The sequence below is a fragment of the Lipotes vexillifer genome, unplaced genomic scaffold (assembly GCF_000442215.2).
Source record: "Lipotes vexillifer unplaced genomic scaffold, Lipotes_vexillifer_v1.1 scaffold365, whole genome shotgun sequence".
NCBI classification, from domain to species: domain Eukaryota; kingdom Metazoa; phylum Chordata; class Mammalia; order Artiodactyla; family Lipotidae; genus Lipotes; species Lipotes vexillifer.
This window is the reverse complement of record NW_006781263.1, coordinates 1,363,819-1,382,035: the sequence shown is the minus strand read 5'-3', so window position 1 is coordinate 1,382,035 and position 18,217 is coordinate 1,363,819. Positions and strand designations below refer to the sequence as shown.

The window sequence follows — 18,217 nt, the reverse complement described above, 5'->3', positions numbered from 1 at the left end:
TTTCCCTCTTCCTGTTAGAAAAGGGAAACCTGTGAAGAGGGGGCCCTGGGCTTATGTCTGCTGACTGTCCTTAGCTGTGAATGAGAATGAGGTGTGATGTGTGATGATGCACATGTTTGTGAGATTTGCAGAGGTGAAGCCTATAAGCTGCAGGAAGTCATGGTTCTGTCCTTGCCTAATAATTAGTCAATAAAGCGAGGCCAGTGCAGGACCCAGTGGGCATCTTATAGACACTCCTCTGCTTTTAAACCTGAAGCCAGCGCCGTGACCACATGTGAGGCTGAGTCCTGGCAACTCGGCCAGTCTCTGCATTCTCCTACTCTGGAAGATTATATGTATATTTTTAAATTTATTTTATTTTATTTTATTTCTGGCTGTGTTGGGTCTTCATTGCTGTGCGCGGGCTTTCTCTAACTGCGTCGAGCAGGAGCTACTCTTCGTTGCCGTGCGCGGGCTTCTCATTGCGGTGGCTTCTCTTGTTGCGGAGCGTGGGCTCTAGGTGCGCGGGCTTCAGTAGTTGTGGCTCACGGGCTCTAGAGTGCAGGCTTAATTGCTCCGCGGGACGTGGGATCTTCCCGGACCAGGGCTTGAACCCATGTCCCCTGCATTGTCAGGCGGGTTCTTAACCAGTGCGCCACTAGGGAAGCAACTGGAAGATTATATTTTTGATCTACCATTTATTAATTTTATTGTGTATATGCACTTTATGGTAATGACCTCAAACTCATTTTGAAAACAGGAGTGTAAAAAATGAATAAACAGAAGCTGGCATTTTAGTCAGAATAAAAATGTATAATAAAGTACTAATAACAATAAATGGTAACATTATTTTAATTTTTCCTTTTGCATTGTCCTTAATTTTTAGAGAATTCATTCATCTTAGAACCAGATTTTAAATATGAGTGTTTAGAACCTTGTTTTCAATATACTCAACGATTTTAGCTCAACTTTAATATTTTTACCCCTTTAAAAAGTGTAGTTAACATGAATTGAAACAGAGAACAGGTACATTGTCATGAGGGTCACTTTATATATGATTTTTCAGGTGGTCAGAGCAGGCTTGTTTAGGTACAGACTCCTTTCTTTTTCTCAAAGTTTTCCTAGGTCTATATTAGGAAAATTTCTCTTTTAATTAAAAAGCAGTCTACGGCCATACCACCCTGAACCCGCCTAATCTCATCTAAATTAAAAAGTAAATTCACCCCCATCCCATGCACAGTACAACTCCTGACAGCAGTGGGAGCCTATTTGCACCTGGGTTGGGCAGAGATATTGGCGAGTTGGCACCGTACCTGGTACATTTTAGCTCTGACAACAGATCAGGGAGGTTACCCAGACTTTGGCTATAAAGATTCCCTCTACTAAGATTAGGAAAGCATCTGGGGCTCATCTGAGATGGACTTGGCACTTCTTTCAAGGGAGATACATTTTGGTTTTTTGTTGTTGTTTGTTTTTTTTCTTTTAAAGATTTATTTTAGTTTTAGGCTGTGTCGGGTCTTAGTTGAGGCATGCGGGATCTTTCGTTGTGGTGTGCAGTCTTCTTTCTAGTTGTGGCGTGCAGGTTTTCTCTTCTCTAGTTGTGGCGTGCAGGCTCCAGGGTGCGTGGGCTCTGTAGTTTGCGGCACGTGGGCTCTCTAGTTGAGGCACACGAGCTCAGTAGTTGTGGCGTGCGGGCTTAGTTCCCCAACCACGGATTGAACCCTCGTCCCCTGCGTTGGAAGGCGGATTCTTTACCACTGGACCACCAGGGAAGTCCCGGGAGATACATTTTGAGTTGAATTTTAAAGGATGCGGAATATTTTGGCAGAGGTGAGGAGCTGGGCACCTTGGAGGTAAGGAAATACCCAGAATACATGCGTAATTGTCTTGTTGTAGGGTTGCCCCTGCGAGCAGCTGTAGTACTGTGGACCGTGAGACCAGGGGGACTGAGGGACTCTTAGGGAAACGAACTCCGATGGGGGAAATGCAGGCTGCTTCCTGGAGGCTGGGGGTGGGTGACATCAGGGGCACTCAGGAGGAAGTGACGTCCAAGTTGTGACCTGAAGAGTGGGTGGAAGTTAAAGAAGCAAAATGAGGAAAGAGAGGGAGGGAAGGGTATGTGCAGAGGCCGGGAGCAGGAGAGGCCAGGTGGGGTTCCTGGAGGGCTCTCAGTGGAGGAAACTGAGTTCCTTTCACAACTACGCTGTGTGGCAGGTGCCTGCAGGATGTGGCACGTGGGCTACGAGTGAGCAGAGAGAAGGGTCAGGAAACCAGCATCTTGAGAGGTCTGGGTTGAACGTGGGCAGTGAGCAGATGGTCATTGGAGCCATGAGAACGGGGACCAAAACCTAGGCAGAAGGTGGGGTGGCAGAGGATGGAGTGAGTGTGGAAGATGGAGCGAGTGTGGGCCATTCTTTCAAGAAATTTGGCTTTGAAAGGGGAAGAAGGGGCTGTAGCTCGAAAGGGACATCAGGGCTCAAGGGAACTTCTGTGGGGTTTTTTTTGAGATGAGGAAGAACTGGATCATGTTTACATGCTGATGGGTAGGAGCTGGGGAAGTAGGATGGGCAGGGGGTCAAGGTGAGGTGGGGTTAACAGAAATGCAGAGTCTGAGGAGGAGGCCGGGAGCAGGGGTCAGGGTCGGGGGGCACGCAGGAGAGCAGGGCCCCCTCCCTGCACGGCCTGCAGTGGGGGAGGAGCCGGGCAGATGCAGGCCTGGTGGGCGGAGGTCCAGGGCATTGTTTCCTGGGGTCTGTGCTCTGAAGTCTGCTTTGAGCTCATCTGCTGCCAGTCAGGCAGGAGCTGGTGGAGGTGGAGGTTTACCTGCAGAAGACAAGGCTCGGAGTGGCCCCTGCAGGGAGTGAGGGGGCGAATAGGCTCCCCAGGTCCCGCCAGGACCAGCCACAGACGCTAGGGTCATTTTGATCAGTGTCTGTTGAGAATGATAACTAATTTCACAGTAGCTCAAATCTTGATTGCAGTGGATCAGATGCATTTTGAGAAATTAAACACAGTATCCCCAAGCACTTTTTATGTTAAAATTCATTTTATTAATAGAGATTTTCAGCGTTTTGTCGAAAGTACACTTCTTCTAAATGGAGATGATTGAATTCTCCTGTTGATTGGTCGTTTTCAGACGCTCATAGTGGCCTGGATCCGCGCAAACCTCTGCGTGTACATTTCTCGGGAGCTCTGGGACGACTTCCTCGGGGTGCTGTCCTCCCTCACGGACTGGGAGGAACTCATCCACGAGTGGGCCAGCATCATGGACTCCTTGACGGTGGTGCTTGCCAGGACCGTGTACGGAGTTGAGATGACAAACCTACCTCTGGACAAATTAAGTGAACAGAAGGAGAAGAAGCAGCGAGGCAAAGGTATTTCCCGCCTGGCTGGGCGGCGCTGGGCATCTGAGTCTGGGGAGGAGTGTGTATTAAACAGCAGGCAGTCGACGCATGGAATTTCATAGTCAGCTGAACCAGCTGTACGGACAGTATCTTTTTTTGTTTGTTTGGTTTTTGCGGTGCGCGGGCCTCTCACTGCTGCGGCCTCTCCCGTTGCGGAGCACAGGCTCCGGACGCGCAGGCTCAGCGGCCACGGCTCACGGGCCCAGCCGCTCCGCGGCATGTGGGATCCTCCCGGACCGGGGCACGAACCCGCGTCCCCTGCGTCGGCAGGCGGACTCCCAACCACTGCGCCACCAGGGAAGCCCCAGACAGTATGTTTTAACGGTGGTGTTCGATCGCGTCTCCTAGCACTGTGTCCCCTTAGTGAGGATGACGGGCAGGCTGGGAAGAAGGAAGCAGGAGGATTGGGAACAGTAGTGAGAGCGGCGGGGGCCGGGTGCACCTTCTCTGCCTTCACCCTCAGGGGAGCCTGTGAGGTCCGTGCCACTCTCCCCGCATCGCAGACCAAGAAACTCAAGGACAGAGTCCACAGGGATTGGCTCACTCGGGGTCACACAGCTAAGAAGCAGTAAAGCTGGAAATCAAAGCCAGGCAAGTCCCACTCAAGGCGCCCCACTATTTATCATCTATTCTGCTGCCCCGCTTCGGGAAGGTGGAGAAGTTCTGAATGCTTCACGTGGAGTCATTTTGGCTTTTTTGTGTTTCTGGGTGAAAATTGTTGTGAGACCTGGAGTCAGATCAAGGCGGGAAACCTCAGTGGTGGTCTCTGTTGGGGATGACCCTCTGCAGCCCGTCTTCATTACTGTTTTTAAGGCTGTGACGCAATCCTTGGATTAATTCCCTGTACTCCAGCGTATTGTGTAAAGATTTTGAGGCCGCTCATAGAAATACACATAATACAATGGATAAAATACATAAGGACACTGGGGCGGAATGAACAGGGGTGGAGCTCCAGGCATGGGTAAAATGCTAGGATGCACGGTGAAGAGCCTGGGTGCTGCTGGGGAGGCGGGAAGGGGGCCACCGCAGATTCAACTCTGATCATCACAGAGTAACACGGGAGAATCACAGAGTGCAAAAGGTGTAAACAAGCTAGTTGCTTGGCTTGTCCTGGTCCTGGGACCTGTGAGGAATTTTTCCTCCAGAGACTTACAAAAAAGCATGTTACTTGCTGTGGTCAAATACAACCTCAACAGTGGTCTTAGTGTAGGTGGTGTCAGTTAGCTTTGCTGTGTGACAAAGCACCCCAAAATATAGCGGCTTCAAATAACACCATTTATTCAGATCATGATTTTATGGCTTGGCAGTTGTGCTGGCCTCACAGCTGCGTTCGCAGTCAGCCGGGCTGTGACATGCTCAGCGAGCGGCAGCTCCACTGCCAGGGGTTAGCTGGCTGTCGGCTGCACAGTAGGGGTGACGGGGCCGTACATCTTTCATCACCCAGCAGGCTAGCTCAGGCTGTTCACCTAATGGCTTAGGGTTCCAGGAGCAGAGGAGGACACACTCAGATTTTCAGGTACATTTCAAATCTCTGCTTGCTCAGTTTTGCAACCAAAAGTCATGTGCTGAAGCCCAGAGTTAATGTGGGAGAGGACGACAGAGGATGTGGATACGGGGAAGTGTGAACCAATTATAATGATTAGTTAACTGCAGAGCCATGTAGTTAATGTGACTGATTCCTAGAATGTCTTCATTGCAGTCTGTGAGTGGCTTGCCAAGGCACCAGTTAGTAAGAGCAAGTCAGTGAGAAACCAAAACTAACTAGTTGAAGTATGGGGCATTCCAGTGGAATTGTCTAATCCCAGTTTAGATTTAGACTGTTTAATGCAATGTTCTCACATACTTTAGCAGAAGATCCTTTTTTCTCCCTAGTTGAAGTTATAAGGAGCCCCTTCCTAAAAAGATCTATTAGATGGAGATTTGGGATTGAAGTCAGGGCAGGGAGCCCAGAGCCTGAGCCCTGGGCCTCTGTAGTGTCCTCCATAGCAGCTCTGAGGGCCTCTGTGTAAACCCAGAGTCTGGGAGGGTCTAGGTGCTTCCATCCAGGAACTTGGCTCCCTGGACTGTGGCTCTCAGTCCAGAAGAGTCTACCTGACTGGGGTGCCTTTCAGGATGGAGGGGAGTGGCTGAGACAGAAAGTAAGGACTTTCTCAAACTAACCATGTTCCCTGCCTCCTGGAATTCTTATAATCCACCCTCCCCTTCAGCCCCCAAAATATTCTCTTCCTTCCCACTATGCGAACACAGATTCATAGGGAGGGATAGGCTTGTCTTAGGAAGGTAAACAACTTCAAAAAATGCTATTTTCAGGAAAGATACAGAACAAATTTTACTATTTAATTAATGACCATGGCAAATATTTCTGATTTATTTATTATATTGCCTTATTCTAAAAACACATTTAAATATCCATTATAGAAATACTTGCTGTACAAGCACTAGATTTGTGGAAACAAAGTACACTCTCAGAAGAATCTGGGTGTGACAACGAGCCACAGGTGGCAGCCACCAGCCACATCGTACATGTGCAGAAACCTCTAAGTGCCTCATTCTCTTTTCTACTGTATTTCTTTTGATCCTTGACCACTTACTTAAAATACTTGTCCAGAGCAGTATGAGAGGAGAAAAAAGGTGATTCACAGGTCTGCAGTATTTTACTATTTGGAACTTCGCTTGAAATAGGATTTTGCATTGTTTGTAGAATTTCATTAACTTTGCTTATTTGAGTATAATTAGAGTTTATGGGCATAAATTTCTTTCGGGGATTCATGGGGAGGTTGGCGTCTACAGGATGGAATACTGTTCTAAAATCAGGATCTCTAATTTACTGGTTTATAGAAGCAGTTTTTGGAGTATCCTGGGAGCAGTGGTGTAACTTCCTTTGACCTTGTTCTTATGTTGAGGAAGATTTATTAATGTTTTTTTTGTATATTGGAATGAGTACTGTGAAGATACGTGAATTTTAATGAGACCGTTGAAGATGCTTGAAAGATACTTTGGCAACAGGAATTTTCAGATTCCTGATATATGAATAACTCCCTAAATTGTAATATAAGGAAGTGGCACCTAATCTGCAGCAAGAGAATCTGCTGACTTATACATCATTCTGTGTATGACGTTTGCTGAGCAGCACAGGCTATGAGAGAAATAATAATGAATTCAGTGTCTGGATTATTTTTCTTGTCTCGTAGGCTGTGTTCCAGATTCTCAGAAAGGAACCACCGTGGGGAGATCCTTTTCTCTGAGCTGGCGGAGCCACCCCGATGTGGCCGAGCCCATGAGATTCAGGAGTGCCACCACATCCGGGGCGCCGGGAGTTGAGAAAGCAAGAAACGTCGTCCGCCAGAAAGCAACCGGTAAGCACCTGTTCTAGTATTTCTCAAAGGAATGGATTTATAGGAATCAAATGTTTTTAAAGTTTGAAAATTCCACTCAGAACTTAAAACACCAGGCCTTTTATTAACTGAGATGTCTCTGTATCTTTCCAACTTTCTGTCTAACTACTTTCCGAATCAGTTTGTGACATTTATTTCTAAATCCTTCATTGTGAAAAAGAACTTGAGATGTTAATATCGAGTGAGATATTCATGCAAAAGAGAGAAAATAGATGTTTTGTTTGATCCTTGAAGAAAATAGATTCTTAGTAATCACACAACCAGTTGCATTGTTGTTGCTGTTGAACAATGCTGATCTGAAGAGAGGGTGGAAACTTATTCCAGCAAAGAAAAGGAGAATAAGGGCTTAGTTTTCAGGACTGGAAGGAGACATTTACATTTTTTGCTTCTTTGGAAAATGGAGCTTTACATTCCTGTAGATGTTGACCTTACAGGCTGTTAGAATTAACAAGAACTTGACCGGGAACCTCCAGTTAATCAAACTGTTGCTACAGTTTACTCTTAAAAAGAGAGCACTCTTTAATAAGTAAGCTTGTATACAGTTTTTAATAAGAACAAATAAAGCCCCGAACCTTCCCGGTGACTTTGAGGCTGTAACTTAAGTTTAAAACAGATTCCTATGAGTTTTTCTCAGATTCCTGTAGTTTTTCACGTCAATAATACCATGCAATTGTAATTGATATTCAGCATGTTGACTGCAGAGAGAAGGTCACAGTTTCCTCTGGTCATAAAAAAGATTCATGGACACTCAACATTTTTCCCAGTGCTTAGTAAAGGCTTACTACAGACGGCTTAGAATCCTGTTGGAGTTTTAATGAAAATATATTATGCCTTAACCCTAACTCCTCCTTGTTTTCACCATAGTATTTGTTTGTCATTGTCACCTTATTTATACCCCCCTTCTTGCTTCCTCCTCTCCCTGAGGAGAGACCTAGTTTCTGGTAACAGACAGCTTTGGGGGAGGCTTATTCACGCATTTCCTTTCTCATCCCAGCTCCTAAAATACCTTTCTTCCATCACTGGATCCTTAAAAGGGATCAGAAGAGAAGTTTGTGACAAAGGTGGCATCATGCCTGAGCCACCCAGACTTCCTGCTGCCCCTCACAACCCCTGAATTACAGAGGTGATAAAAGTGTTCATTCAAAGCACTTTTTAAAATTTTATTCTCACATTTTAACGAGCAGCAAATGGTTGTATATTGCATGTTCCATTTGCCACTACTTGGCCAAAACACAGCCATAGGAGAGATTGCATCTTCGTTTTTCAAGAGGTATTCTAGACCAGCAATGCGGTAGAGGCGCCAGTAGGTTTTAGAAAATCTTCTGTGCCTTTATGCCCGTGCGGTTCTGTTTATCAGTGTTCTCAGGGGCCTGAAAAGTCATGCAAATCTAAGAGCTTTTATTGGGTTGGCCAAAAAGTAACATCTTACGGAAAAACCCAAACGAAGTTTTTGGCCAACCCAATACAAAGTCATGTAAAGGTCCTTGTAGAGTATGTCACTTCAACACCATAAACCTGGCCTTTGTAGGATTCATTCAATTAAAAACACTTGGAAGCGTAACCTTTAAAAGATAGTGAAGATGAGAGCTATTGAGTAGGACAGATCTTTTATCTTCATGTATTCTACACACATACGTGTATGGATATGTATATATGTATTTCCTATTTTGTATTTTTTAATATTATAAAATATTATGACTCTTGTTGCCCATGAAAACAATGGTTTTTGAATATTTTATTATATCATGCTGTTTTATAAATGCAATCTACGTAGACTACATGAGCTTTTACTCACTTCTATTATTTTTATGTATTTTTAGTCTTTTAAGAAGGCCCAGAACATTTTCATGGTAGATTTTGGTTGTGTAGAGGCCACCTTTTAATGAGAGAACAGGAAGCAGCTCATAACATTAGTTTGTGCAGTTATCATGAAGATTTTTATTATGGAAGACCCATTTGAAAGTGACTTTTTTTCCTAATCCCAGTAAGAGAATATTTTAAGATTATTCTATTATAATTTGCCCCACAGACTACACTTAGACTGAGAAAATGTCAGTGATGGTGGCAAGAGGGAAATGTAAAATCAGCAATTGTGGAGTAGGGGAGTGACAATTAATTTAACGGAATGTACTCGTTTGCACCTTAAAAGGACTGGCAGGGGGAGTCTTAAGAATGACAGAGTCAGCCTCCATTCCTGAGTGTGAATGATGCTAAAACTTTACATATCTAAAGTGAATGGTTAAAGCAAGTCAATTAATTTTCACGCAAAATAATCTGTATTTTATTATCTCTAAAATATCTAGTGATCAATTTTGGAAAAATGTACAATTATTTGAATTATAAGAGGAAAACCTTTTTTCTTTTTCTTTTTCTTTTTTTTTTGGCGGGGTGTATGCGGGCCTCTCACTCTTGTGGCCTCTCCCACTGTGGAGCACAGGCTCCGGACGTGCAGGCCCAGCGGCCATGGCTCAGGGGCCCAGTCGCTCCGCGGCACGTGGGATCCTCCCGGACCGGGGCACAAACCCGTGTCCCCTGCATCGGCAGGCGGACTCCCAACCTCTGCGCCACCAGGGAAGCCCAAGAGGAAAACGTTTTAAAGCAACACTCAAATGAAACGGCCCTGACATTGAACATTAGACAAATCTTTTAGGAAATTTGAAGTCAGTCAGTTTGATGTTTACACGGAAGTCGTTTTCACCTAAATAGTATCTTATACATTTGTGATTATGCTGTAATCAGTTCTGCAGACAGTTCTGTAGAGCTGGGAATTCTGATAGTCAGAGAGTGGGGGAAGACAGGAAAGTAAAAAGTTTGTTTTGCTTTTTGCAAATGTGTCACTACCGTTTGTAGTTGTATTCCGTTAATGTTAAATAAAATCACGTGAAAATAATACAGCAAGTAAACCTCCATATTTTTGTTTTAAGGGTAAAACTGGTTTTACTGATGGTGGTTTCATATGTATGAGGCCTATTCTCTTCCTGTGTCCATCCATTTTCTCAAATGGTTTTGACTAGCAGTACATAGAAACTTAGGAACACCATAAATTTTGTACTAAGAAATTGTGGATTTAATAAGCACAAAATGTGATTTAAAAGGATGGGTTTCATGGAGATTTTTTACCTTTTTCCCAAATACCAGATCCTTGAATGTTCAACTTGACTTTTATGTGTTCTGAAGCTTTTAGGCTATTCAGTTTACTAAATGACTTGCTTTTGAATACAGTCATCTCTCAGTAAACCAATTTTTGAATTATTGATTATTTATGAAACCATTGTGATCTTAGGTTAGATTTTCCCTCCCTCACCGTGGCCTTTTTGTTTGGACCCATCAGGAAGAGAAAACTGGTTGTAATGTCTGCCCAGGTAAACAAACAAGCTAAAAGTGAATCTGATACACAGCAGAAAAAAAGGAAAGGCTCAACATACAAAGCATTATAAAATGAGATTGATTATTTGTGAAAGGCCTGTGCTCCTGTGCCATCAGAATGACTGAAAGTTGGCTGTATTTAGAGACTATCATTAAATACTGTGCTTTGTGCTAACTTCCTTTAAAGTTTGAAATGACCTCCTTTGAATATTTAAAGAGAGACCAGAAAAATAATAATAATGAAAAGGAAGTGAAAGATCCTGCGGTTCTTCTGACATGATTGTTGCTTTATCTCTCCTGGAAGCTAAGCGAAGCCAGTCTATCAGCAGCTGTGCCCACCTCTCTGAGGCTTTGCCCGCCACTAAAAGCGTCCCGCATCTCCTCCACACCGTGAGCGCTCTGTTCCCTGGTCTATCTTACACCTCTTGCTCTCACAGGCTGTCAGGTACTGTAATGCTGTCTCATGTGGCACCCCCACGTCCCTGGGCTGCTCCCGCTCGCCTCTGCGCCTGGCTTCCTTTGTTAACTTCCCCACGTCACGCATGCCTACCTGGCCATTGCACTTTGCCTTTATTTTCAACAAATATCAATTGTTTCTATGCAGTTAAGAGGCTTAGTAGCAATTAGATAGGCAGAATTTCTGCAACACCGCTGGTCTTTGCATTCCCAGCTGAGCACGATAGTGGGACATTTTACAAGGGGAGAACAGCGATGCCTGCCTCGTGTGCCTTCAACAGGGAGCCTACAGAGAGGAAGGAATTCATAAAATTCTACAACAGTTATGAGTGTGCCAATGTTAGCATGTTTGCTGGGCCTCCCCCCAAAAATGAATAAACTGGAAAAATTCTACAGGCTAGACTTCCTTGGAGTTAGTAAATCATGTGATAATTCATGTTTAAAGTAATGATCAGTTTATACAGATTCATACTGATTATTGAGCTTAGAGTCAAAAAAAAAATGATAAAAGTTGCTAATTTTCAAAACAAAGAAATGTTATTCCTGGCCTTCAGCCAGGTAAAATTGAGTTTAGCTACCTGTTGTTTATATACAGTGCACTTTCTGGTTTATTAAGATGTTACAGCACCAGAAGAAATTTTTGGCGTGGACACCTCAGCAATAGGATTTACTTTGGTCTACAGTGAATAATTAGGTCTATGTCTACTTATTTTTCAATGATCCTAAGATGAACTGAATCTTCTTGCTAAAGCGGGAAATATTTCCATGTTCTTTTTATTTTCCAAAAGATGGTATTATAGACTAGTACTTACTTAATACTGGAGATAGCTTACTTGTGGCTTTGAGCAAAGCAAAATTAGCTTCATTCCTCTGATGAGAATCTAAAATATCATACTATTTAATTTCTAGAATATGAGGGAAAACTAAGGACTATGTTTCTTAGAAAGCTCTTTTTCCCTAGTAAATACTGAAGTTGGAAAATAGTAAGAATGGTACAGGAGAAGATGGCCACCAGTCAGTTAAATTACTGATGAGCATTAACTGCTTCATAATTTGGTTTTCCAAAAAGTACTCCTGCCTGGAGATGATTAATAAAGTATTTAAAATACTTTGGCTTTCTATTTGGCTGATATAAGGAACTTTTTGCATGGTGAAAAGTTTTCTTTTTTCACAACCCATTTTTTTCCCATTTTGTTTAAATTTTTTTACTAGTTTGTCCAGAATGTGTTCTCACAAGAAATCTCTTCCTGTTAGTAATTTCATTTTGGGAGCTTTTTTCTCATTCATTATTATATTTTAGCTGACTCAGATTCTTGATTCCTATATTTATATACACAGTTCCAACAGAAGCAGAATATGATTTAGAGCAGGGGTTCTCAACTGGGGATGATTTGCCCCCCGGGGAACATGTGGCAATGTCCGGAGACATCTGTGGTTGTCACAGCTGGGGTCGTGCCACTGGCATCCAGTGGATGGATGCTGCTAACCATCCTACAGTGGAGAAGACAGCCGCCACAGAGAACCGTCTGACCCAAAATATCAGTGATGCTGAGGTTTGAGAGACCCCAACTTAGCGTGGAGTGAAGCAGGCCATGCTTGGTCTGTGCTTTCTGGCCTCTGCCATCCTCACTACTGGTTTTATAGCACAAAGGGTGAAGGGACCTAGCACTATGGTGACTTTGAGGACGATCTGCTGATCTGTTTCATCTGAAAACCACAGTCGCAAGCTCCTCCCTCATCTGAAGCCATTTCTTCTTTACCAGAAAAGTGAGCCACGGTCCCGTGTAACTGTCCTATCAAGAGTCTGGGCCCAGAGTGATGCACGTCAGTCCCCAGTCTGAGATTGTACATCTGCCACTGACAGGCACATGAGAGTGTTAAACGTGTGCTCCAGTTTGAATTCTGGTGTTGGCATATCTTGCTAAACTTTTGCTAAATACAGATGTAGTAGGCATACATCCGCATGTGCATAATACACAGGCAATTTTAACGTTGACCTTCTGGCCACACGTCCTTTACGATAAGATGATTGCTAATTTTGTTTTCATTTAAGTTAACATTTCTTGGTTTTGTTCCTTGTCTATATGATAACTCAACCCACCAAAATTGTTTTAATAACCGAAACTACAGAGAGTTACTTACCTTCACCCACTATGATGTCTTATTCTGATCCCTTTGGGGCTCTCTATTTGGTGGCAACAGAACTTTGGGACAGTCGCAACCACCTATATTCCGTTACTTAGTATGAATAGCTGCATAAACGAACACGTGGGGGTGGAACCGGCAGTTTCAGTGATTTCCTTTTTTTCTCCTTTGTGAAAACAATTCTTTCTAGCTGTTTTGCAATTTTAACTGCTTTTATGTTGGGACATTTATCAATCTGTAGCACTTACAGGCCATGCAGACGGTAGATTTTATTTTTCTTTGGGGAATATTGTAATAGTAGTAATTAGAGGATCAGTGATCTTCCCTCATTCCAAAAGAGGCTTAATGGGACCTGATTGAAAGTCTCACTTTGGCGGCGTCTGCCTCTGGTTCTCCGACTTCCAGGTAGTGCCCAGTTATCAGGATGTGCTTGTGGGCAGGGTCCGGGCTGATTCACCTGTGGTCCTCGTGGGACACGTCAAGATGTTGAGTTGATTTATGTCTCTTGTGCTTTTCATAGGGTCAGCTTGGTTTGTGCACAGCGCTTTAAAAGTTAGGAAATGGCACAATTAATTTTGCTTGTGCAACCTCATATGAGGGGTAAATGGAACCCAGAATTTTGGTGACTGAAGAATGAGTCTCAGTATGTTTAATAAGATGGATTAAGGAAGGCTTAGATTAAAGAGTGAATGAAATTTCTTTTGAAAAGTAGTCAGATTCCTGAATAAATAGAAGTTTCTGAAGAGTTTACACAATTTAATCATTGCCAATTCTTCTCTCAGTGTGGGAAAAAATGAAATTAATCCTTATTCGATCATTTTTCTGGTGCTTTGAATGAGCTTTAGAAAGCAATGATTTAGTAATGGTGTTGGTGTTGTGTAACTTACGCTATCAAGAAGCTAGAAAGTTGGTGCTTTCAGAGTTCGGGTTATTGGGTTAGCTCTGCTTGAGAGAAAGTGAATGATTCGGTGAATCTGACATAGAATTCAGCTCTTTGAAGTGATTCAAATTGTGTGATAGTCAAAACAGAGAATGCATTAGACCTCCCAGAATTTATGACGCAATTTTTATATAACCTAGACTGTCCTTTTTATATTTTGCATATCAGATAATCCTCTACCTTGATATTTGCATATCAGTGTTAAATGGTTTTAATCTGTTATGAAAGAGCATTTGCTACAGCTGACCCTGTAGAAGGGGCGCAGCCTTAACAAAAATAAAAAGCCAGCAGAGGGAGCTCGAGAACTGTTTAAAAAAGAAAGAGGAAAAAGGTATTAAGAAAATGTTTCTGATATTCATTTGTTCATCTATACAAAACAAATCTTGAGTATATACTTAGTACAAACTATGAGAGAAGGCCAAAAGGTGTACATATACAAATCAGGAAATGGGGTTTAACTTGTGGGATAAGGAGAATTTACATCCTTTTTTACACACTCTGTCAACATAACAGCCAAGTACAGGGACAGCTCAGGGCACCGTCCCCATACAGCCTGACAGATCCCCGGACCCATGGTTCTCCCCTTCCCTCCCACTCTTCTCAGCGGTTCCCGTCCCACCTCTTCCCATGGTTTCTTCAGGCTTGGACTTCCTCCATCTGAGAAGGCCCTACCAACAGGTTTACAAAAACAGAGCATTAAAGCCACATCAGGCCAGCCTGTTGGGAAGGCAGACCAGCTGGCCATGGCAGGCTCTTTGTCTGTTGTCTGAGGACCAGTGGGGACACTCGTGGTCCTGTGGCTCTGTTGCATCCCACCAGATGACGTCGTTCTATATCTTGAAAATGATGCTGCCACTGTTGGCCCTGCTCTTATTTGTTTCTGCTCAGAGGCCAGAAACCAACATCTACCAGTTCTTGGCATCATGTTTAAGGGAATAAAACCCACTCTTCCCACTGTCCATAAAGACCAGCGGGTGCCAATTATCTTTTAGAGAAGTAGGAAGCTCTTGGGCTCCCTCTGCTGACCTGCTGACTGGGATTTACAAGCAGGTTCATTAACAAGTAGAAACCCTTCCCAGAAGGTGTCTGTATCTTGCATAACTAGAATAAACAGTGAAAGAAGACAGCGGGAAGGATGGTCTGTGGGGTCATCTGGCTTCTGTTGCCTGCTGCTGAGGACCCTGGGAGTAGAGCCGAGGGGGCTGGTTTCTGCTCCGGGATGCTGGGCAGAGCATCCCAGAGCCCTTAGGATGTCCGGTGTTTCTCGTGGCTGTTCAGGAGCAGGGAAGAGCAGAGACGGCCTGGAAAGACGAGGCTGTAACGGGTCTGTCTGCTCCTGCCACCTTCCCTTACTCTGCTTGTCCCCTAAGCCCAGCTTCCCATCAGTATCTGAATGGAGAATGTGGCCCAGGACTTTGCATTATAAAGCGAGGGATCACACACATTTCACGGTTTTGAGGCCTGGTAACTTGTATCAGTGTACTTAAAAATGGAGTTTTTATGTGGATAGTAAAAATAAAAGCAGCAGTCCTTCGGTGAAATCCTCTGTGTTATATTTAGAACCTTCCTACATACACCTTCCTGTTTGGGGCCGACCAGCCCTTTGGATTGTGGCTCTGGTGAAATGGTTACACAGAATGGGGGCACCTTGGTGGCGAGTTGCATTTCAGGTGAGGAATCAGGTGACACTTCCAGGTAAGGCTGAATTTTGATGAGTCCCTTTTTAGAAGGACTGAAACTTCAGCTAATGAAAATTTGGGGAAAATATGGGTGTAGAGGTCCGTGACTGCATGGGGGAGCGTGGAGCCTGGGGGGCAGGCAGCGGTGGGGGTCACACGCAGGACCACGTGGCAAGTCCTACAGGAGGGGCGCCTGGGTGGCCCGGGGGAGGTCAGCCTCGAGTGGGGAGCTGCAGGGGCTGTGTGGGCGGGGCCTGCTCAAGACTAAAGTGAGGGAGAGCTCCTGGTGGGGGATCAAGCCTGTGGGGTGACCTCTAGGGGCACTGGAGCGCAAGCCTGACGGACAGTGATGGGGGCCTCGGGCCTCCACAGGAGGAGTGGCGCGGTCGCATCTCTCTTGTAGCGGGACCTCTCTGAGGCCACAAGTTAGGAGTCTGATGGTGATGCCAGAGCAGAGGGATGATAGAAACCCGGAGCTGCAGAGAGGTGGTGGGGTGACTCTTCAGCACCTTGGGTTGTCTTTGGAGATTAAAATGAACCGTGAAGTTTAGAAACGAGCTCGGAGGGACTTCCCTTCTTTAGGGGAATATGGTTCATAGATATCCTAGATGGGATCACCCAGTGGTCAGTGCTCAGCTGTGGTTTTCTATTTTATGACATATGTTTATTGATTCTTTAAAAACACCAGTGAGTCGTTTTTGTACTTTAGTGATTAATTCAACCTTGCGTTTGGTGAAATGTCATTAAATAATTACAGTATTTTATTTTAGACAGTTGTACATTTATCTGTTAAAAAGAATAATCAAGTTGAAATTCCCATTTCTTTTTATCTTCCTTTAGGGCGTGTGTGTGTGTGTGTGTGTGTGTGTGTGTGTGTGTGTGTGCGCGCGCGCGCACCCGTGATGTCCCACTCTTTCACATGTAAGTGACCTTACCTTGCATCTCCCAGATCCCTCCTCCCTTGACATGCCTGTCCCTGAAACTCCAATGACTTTCACAGTTCTCAAATATTGTGCTCGCTCTCCCTTCTTGTTTTCTTCACTTTGACTGAAAGAAAATGCTTTGTAGAACTTAAAAGGCAGATGTGCACTTGGAGTGGAATATTACTGTTAACAAGTGTAGAAAACTTTATGATGTGAAAGACAATGATCTTACTGCACAATTTTTGTGGAAAAAAATAGTATCTAAAACTATGATTTTGAGAATCAGTTGTTTTAAGTAGTGAAATTATTTTTAAAAATCTTGAAATACATCCCTGCATGTTCTGTGTCAATGCCCACAGAAGTGGAAGAATGCCCGCAGCCGGAAAATGCAGCTGCAGCCGAATCCGGCCCCCTGGCAGCAGCCGAGCAGCAGCCAATGGTTCGGAGCAGCAGCAGCCCTGACGTCACGGAGCCACTGTGCTCAGAGGCCCCTCCGGGTACCAGCAGCTTCCCTTACTCACACGGGACCGTAGATTCTGGCTGGGAAGAGGCTGCACGTCGTGTGGCTTTCTACATTTATCCTAACTCTACTCTGTTTATTTCAAAGGAATTTATAAGTTGATTTGCAAGGATGTGATTTCTGGCAATGAAATATTTTAACTACTTATTTTAATCTATTTATCCAAATTGTGTGTGTGTGTGTGTGTGTGTGTACTTTTTTCAAGTGTGGCATGTTTGAGGACTAGAAAAAAGTCCAGAGTGGCTGGAGTGGGTGGGAGGTAGAGAATGTTCACCACAGGTGAGGGAGGGCAGGAAGTTAGGGCCGAGGCAGGGAGGAGAGGTGTGAGGGGTGAGGAAAGGGCTGCGAGGAGAAACGTTGACAGTGAGAACGGAAGGCTGACCAGACTCGTGAGGAAGTTTATTAGCAGTGTGCAGGGTCTGCTGAGGCTGAAGGTGATAACTTGTAATAGCATATTAACCCACACAGTTTCTCCAACAGCTTTTAGCAGCAACTGATGTGGAGGGGGGCAAAGAGGCAGATGGTTAGACCTGTAAACAGTGACTGATGTATTTTACAGTGAAAGCACATGTTTCAACGTATCTGGCAACAGTGAACACACTTATTTAGTTTCATGGGTTAGAGAAGAAATCAACCCAGCCATCCCCTAGTCCTTAATGTCAGGGTCATGCCAGCCTCATCAAATGCGTAGGAAGTATTCCCTCTTAGAAATCCTCTTGAAATAAGAAAATACAATAAAAATAATTTGAGAAATGTATTACCTGAAAGATTTTCTCTTCTCCAAAAGTTTTTGTGTAAGATCATTATGACTTTTTTTTCCCCCCTTAAATACTTGGTAGAATCCATCGGTTGCTTGGAGTTTTCTTCTAGGAAGATTTTAAAGTACTATTCAAAATTTTAAATCACTATAAGACTATTCATATTTTCTTTTTCCTGTTTTCTTTTGGATAAGTTGTGTTTTTTTTTTCCTAGGAATTTGTTCAATTCATGTATTTTTTTTTCAAATTTATTGGCCCCAGACTACCCATAGAATGTTATCTTTTAAATTACCTTTTGCAGGCTTGGTGGTGATATTCCCTTTTTTATTACTCACACTGGTTATTTCTCTCGCCAGCAACGCTGAGCCACCTCACTGCTTCCTTTCCCCGTCAGCTTGCCTGGCTGACTCAGGCAGCTCTTGTCTGAGACCCCTTCCCTGAGGCTCCGGGACAGGCCTTGTTGCCTGCCCCCTGGGTAACGTAACCCAAGACAGTGAAGCTGTCTGTGTGTCAGAGACCAGGTCTATGGAGCAGACGTGATCCATAGGCTACCAGTGTGCTGGGCCCAGATCTCTCTCTTTTGTACATCTTAGGATACTTAAATTTAATAATTACCTGTGTATAAAAACCTTTTCCAATTTTCTGAAATATT

The 18,217-nt window shown here is 44.0% G+C and overlaps 1 protein-coding gene across 1 annotated transcript in view; it reads left to right on the top strand.

Moving 5' to 3' along the window:
- RALGAPA2 (Ral GTPase activating protein catalytic subunit alpha 2) overlaps positions 1–18,217 on the top strand; it is a 284,753-nt gene that overhangs the window by 95,145 nt on the left and 171,391 nt on the right. The window contains exons 15-17 of the mRNA XM_007454538.1: positions 3,116–3,353; positions 6,575–6,739; positions 16,647–16,784. Coding sequence (XP_007454600.1) covers positions 3,116–3,353; positions 6,575–6,739; positions 16,647–16,784 — 541 coding nt within the window. The remainder of the gene's footprint in view (positions 1–3,115; positions 3,354–6,574; positions 6,740–16,646; positions 16,785–18,217) is intronic.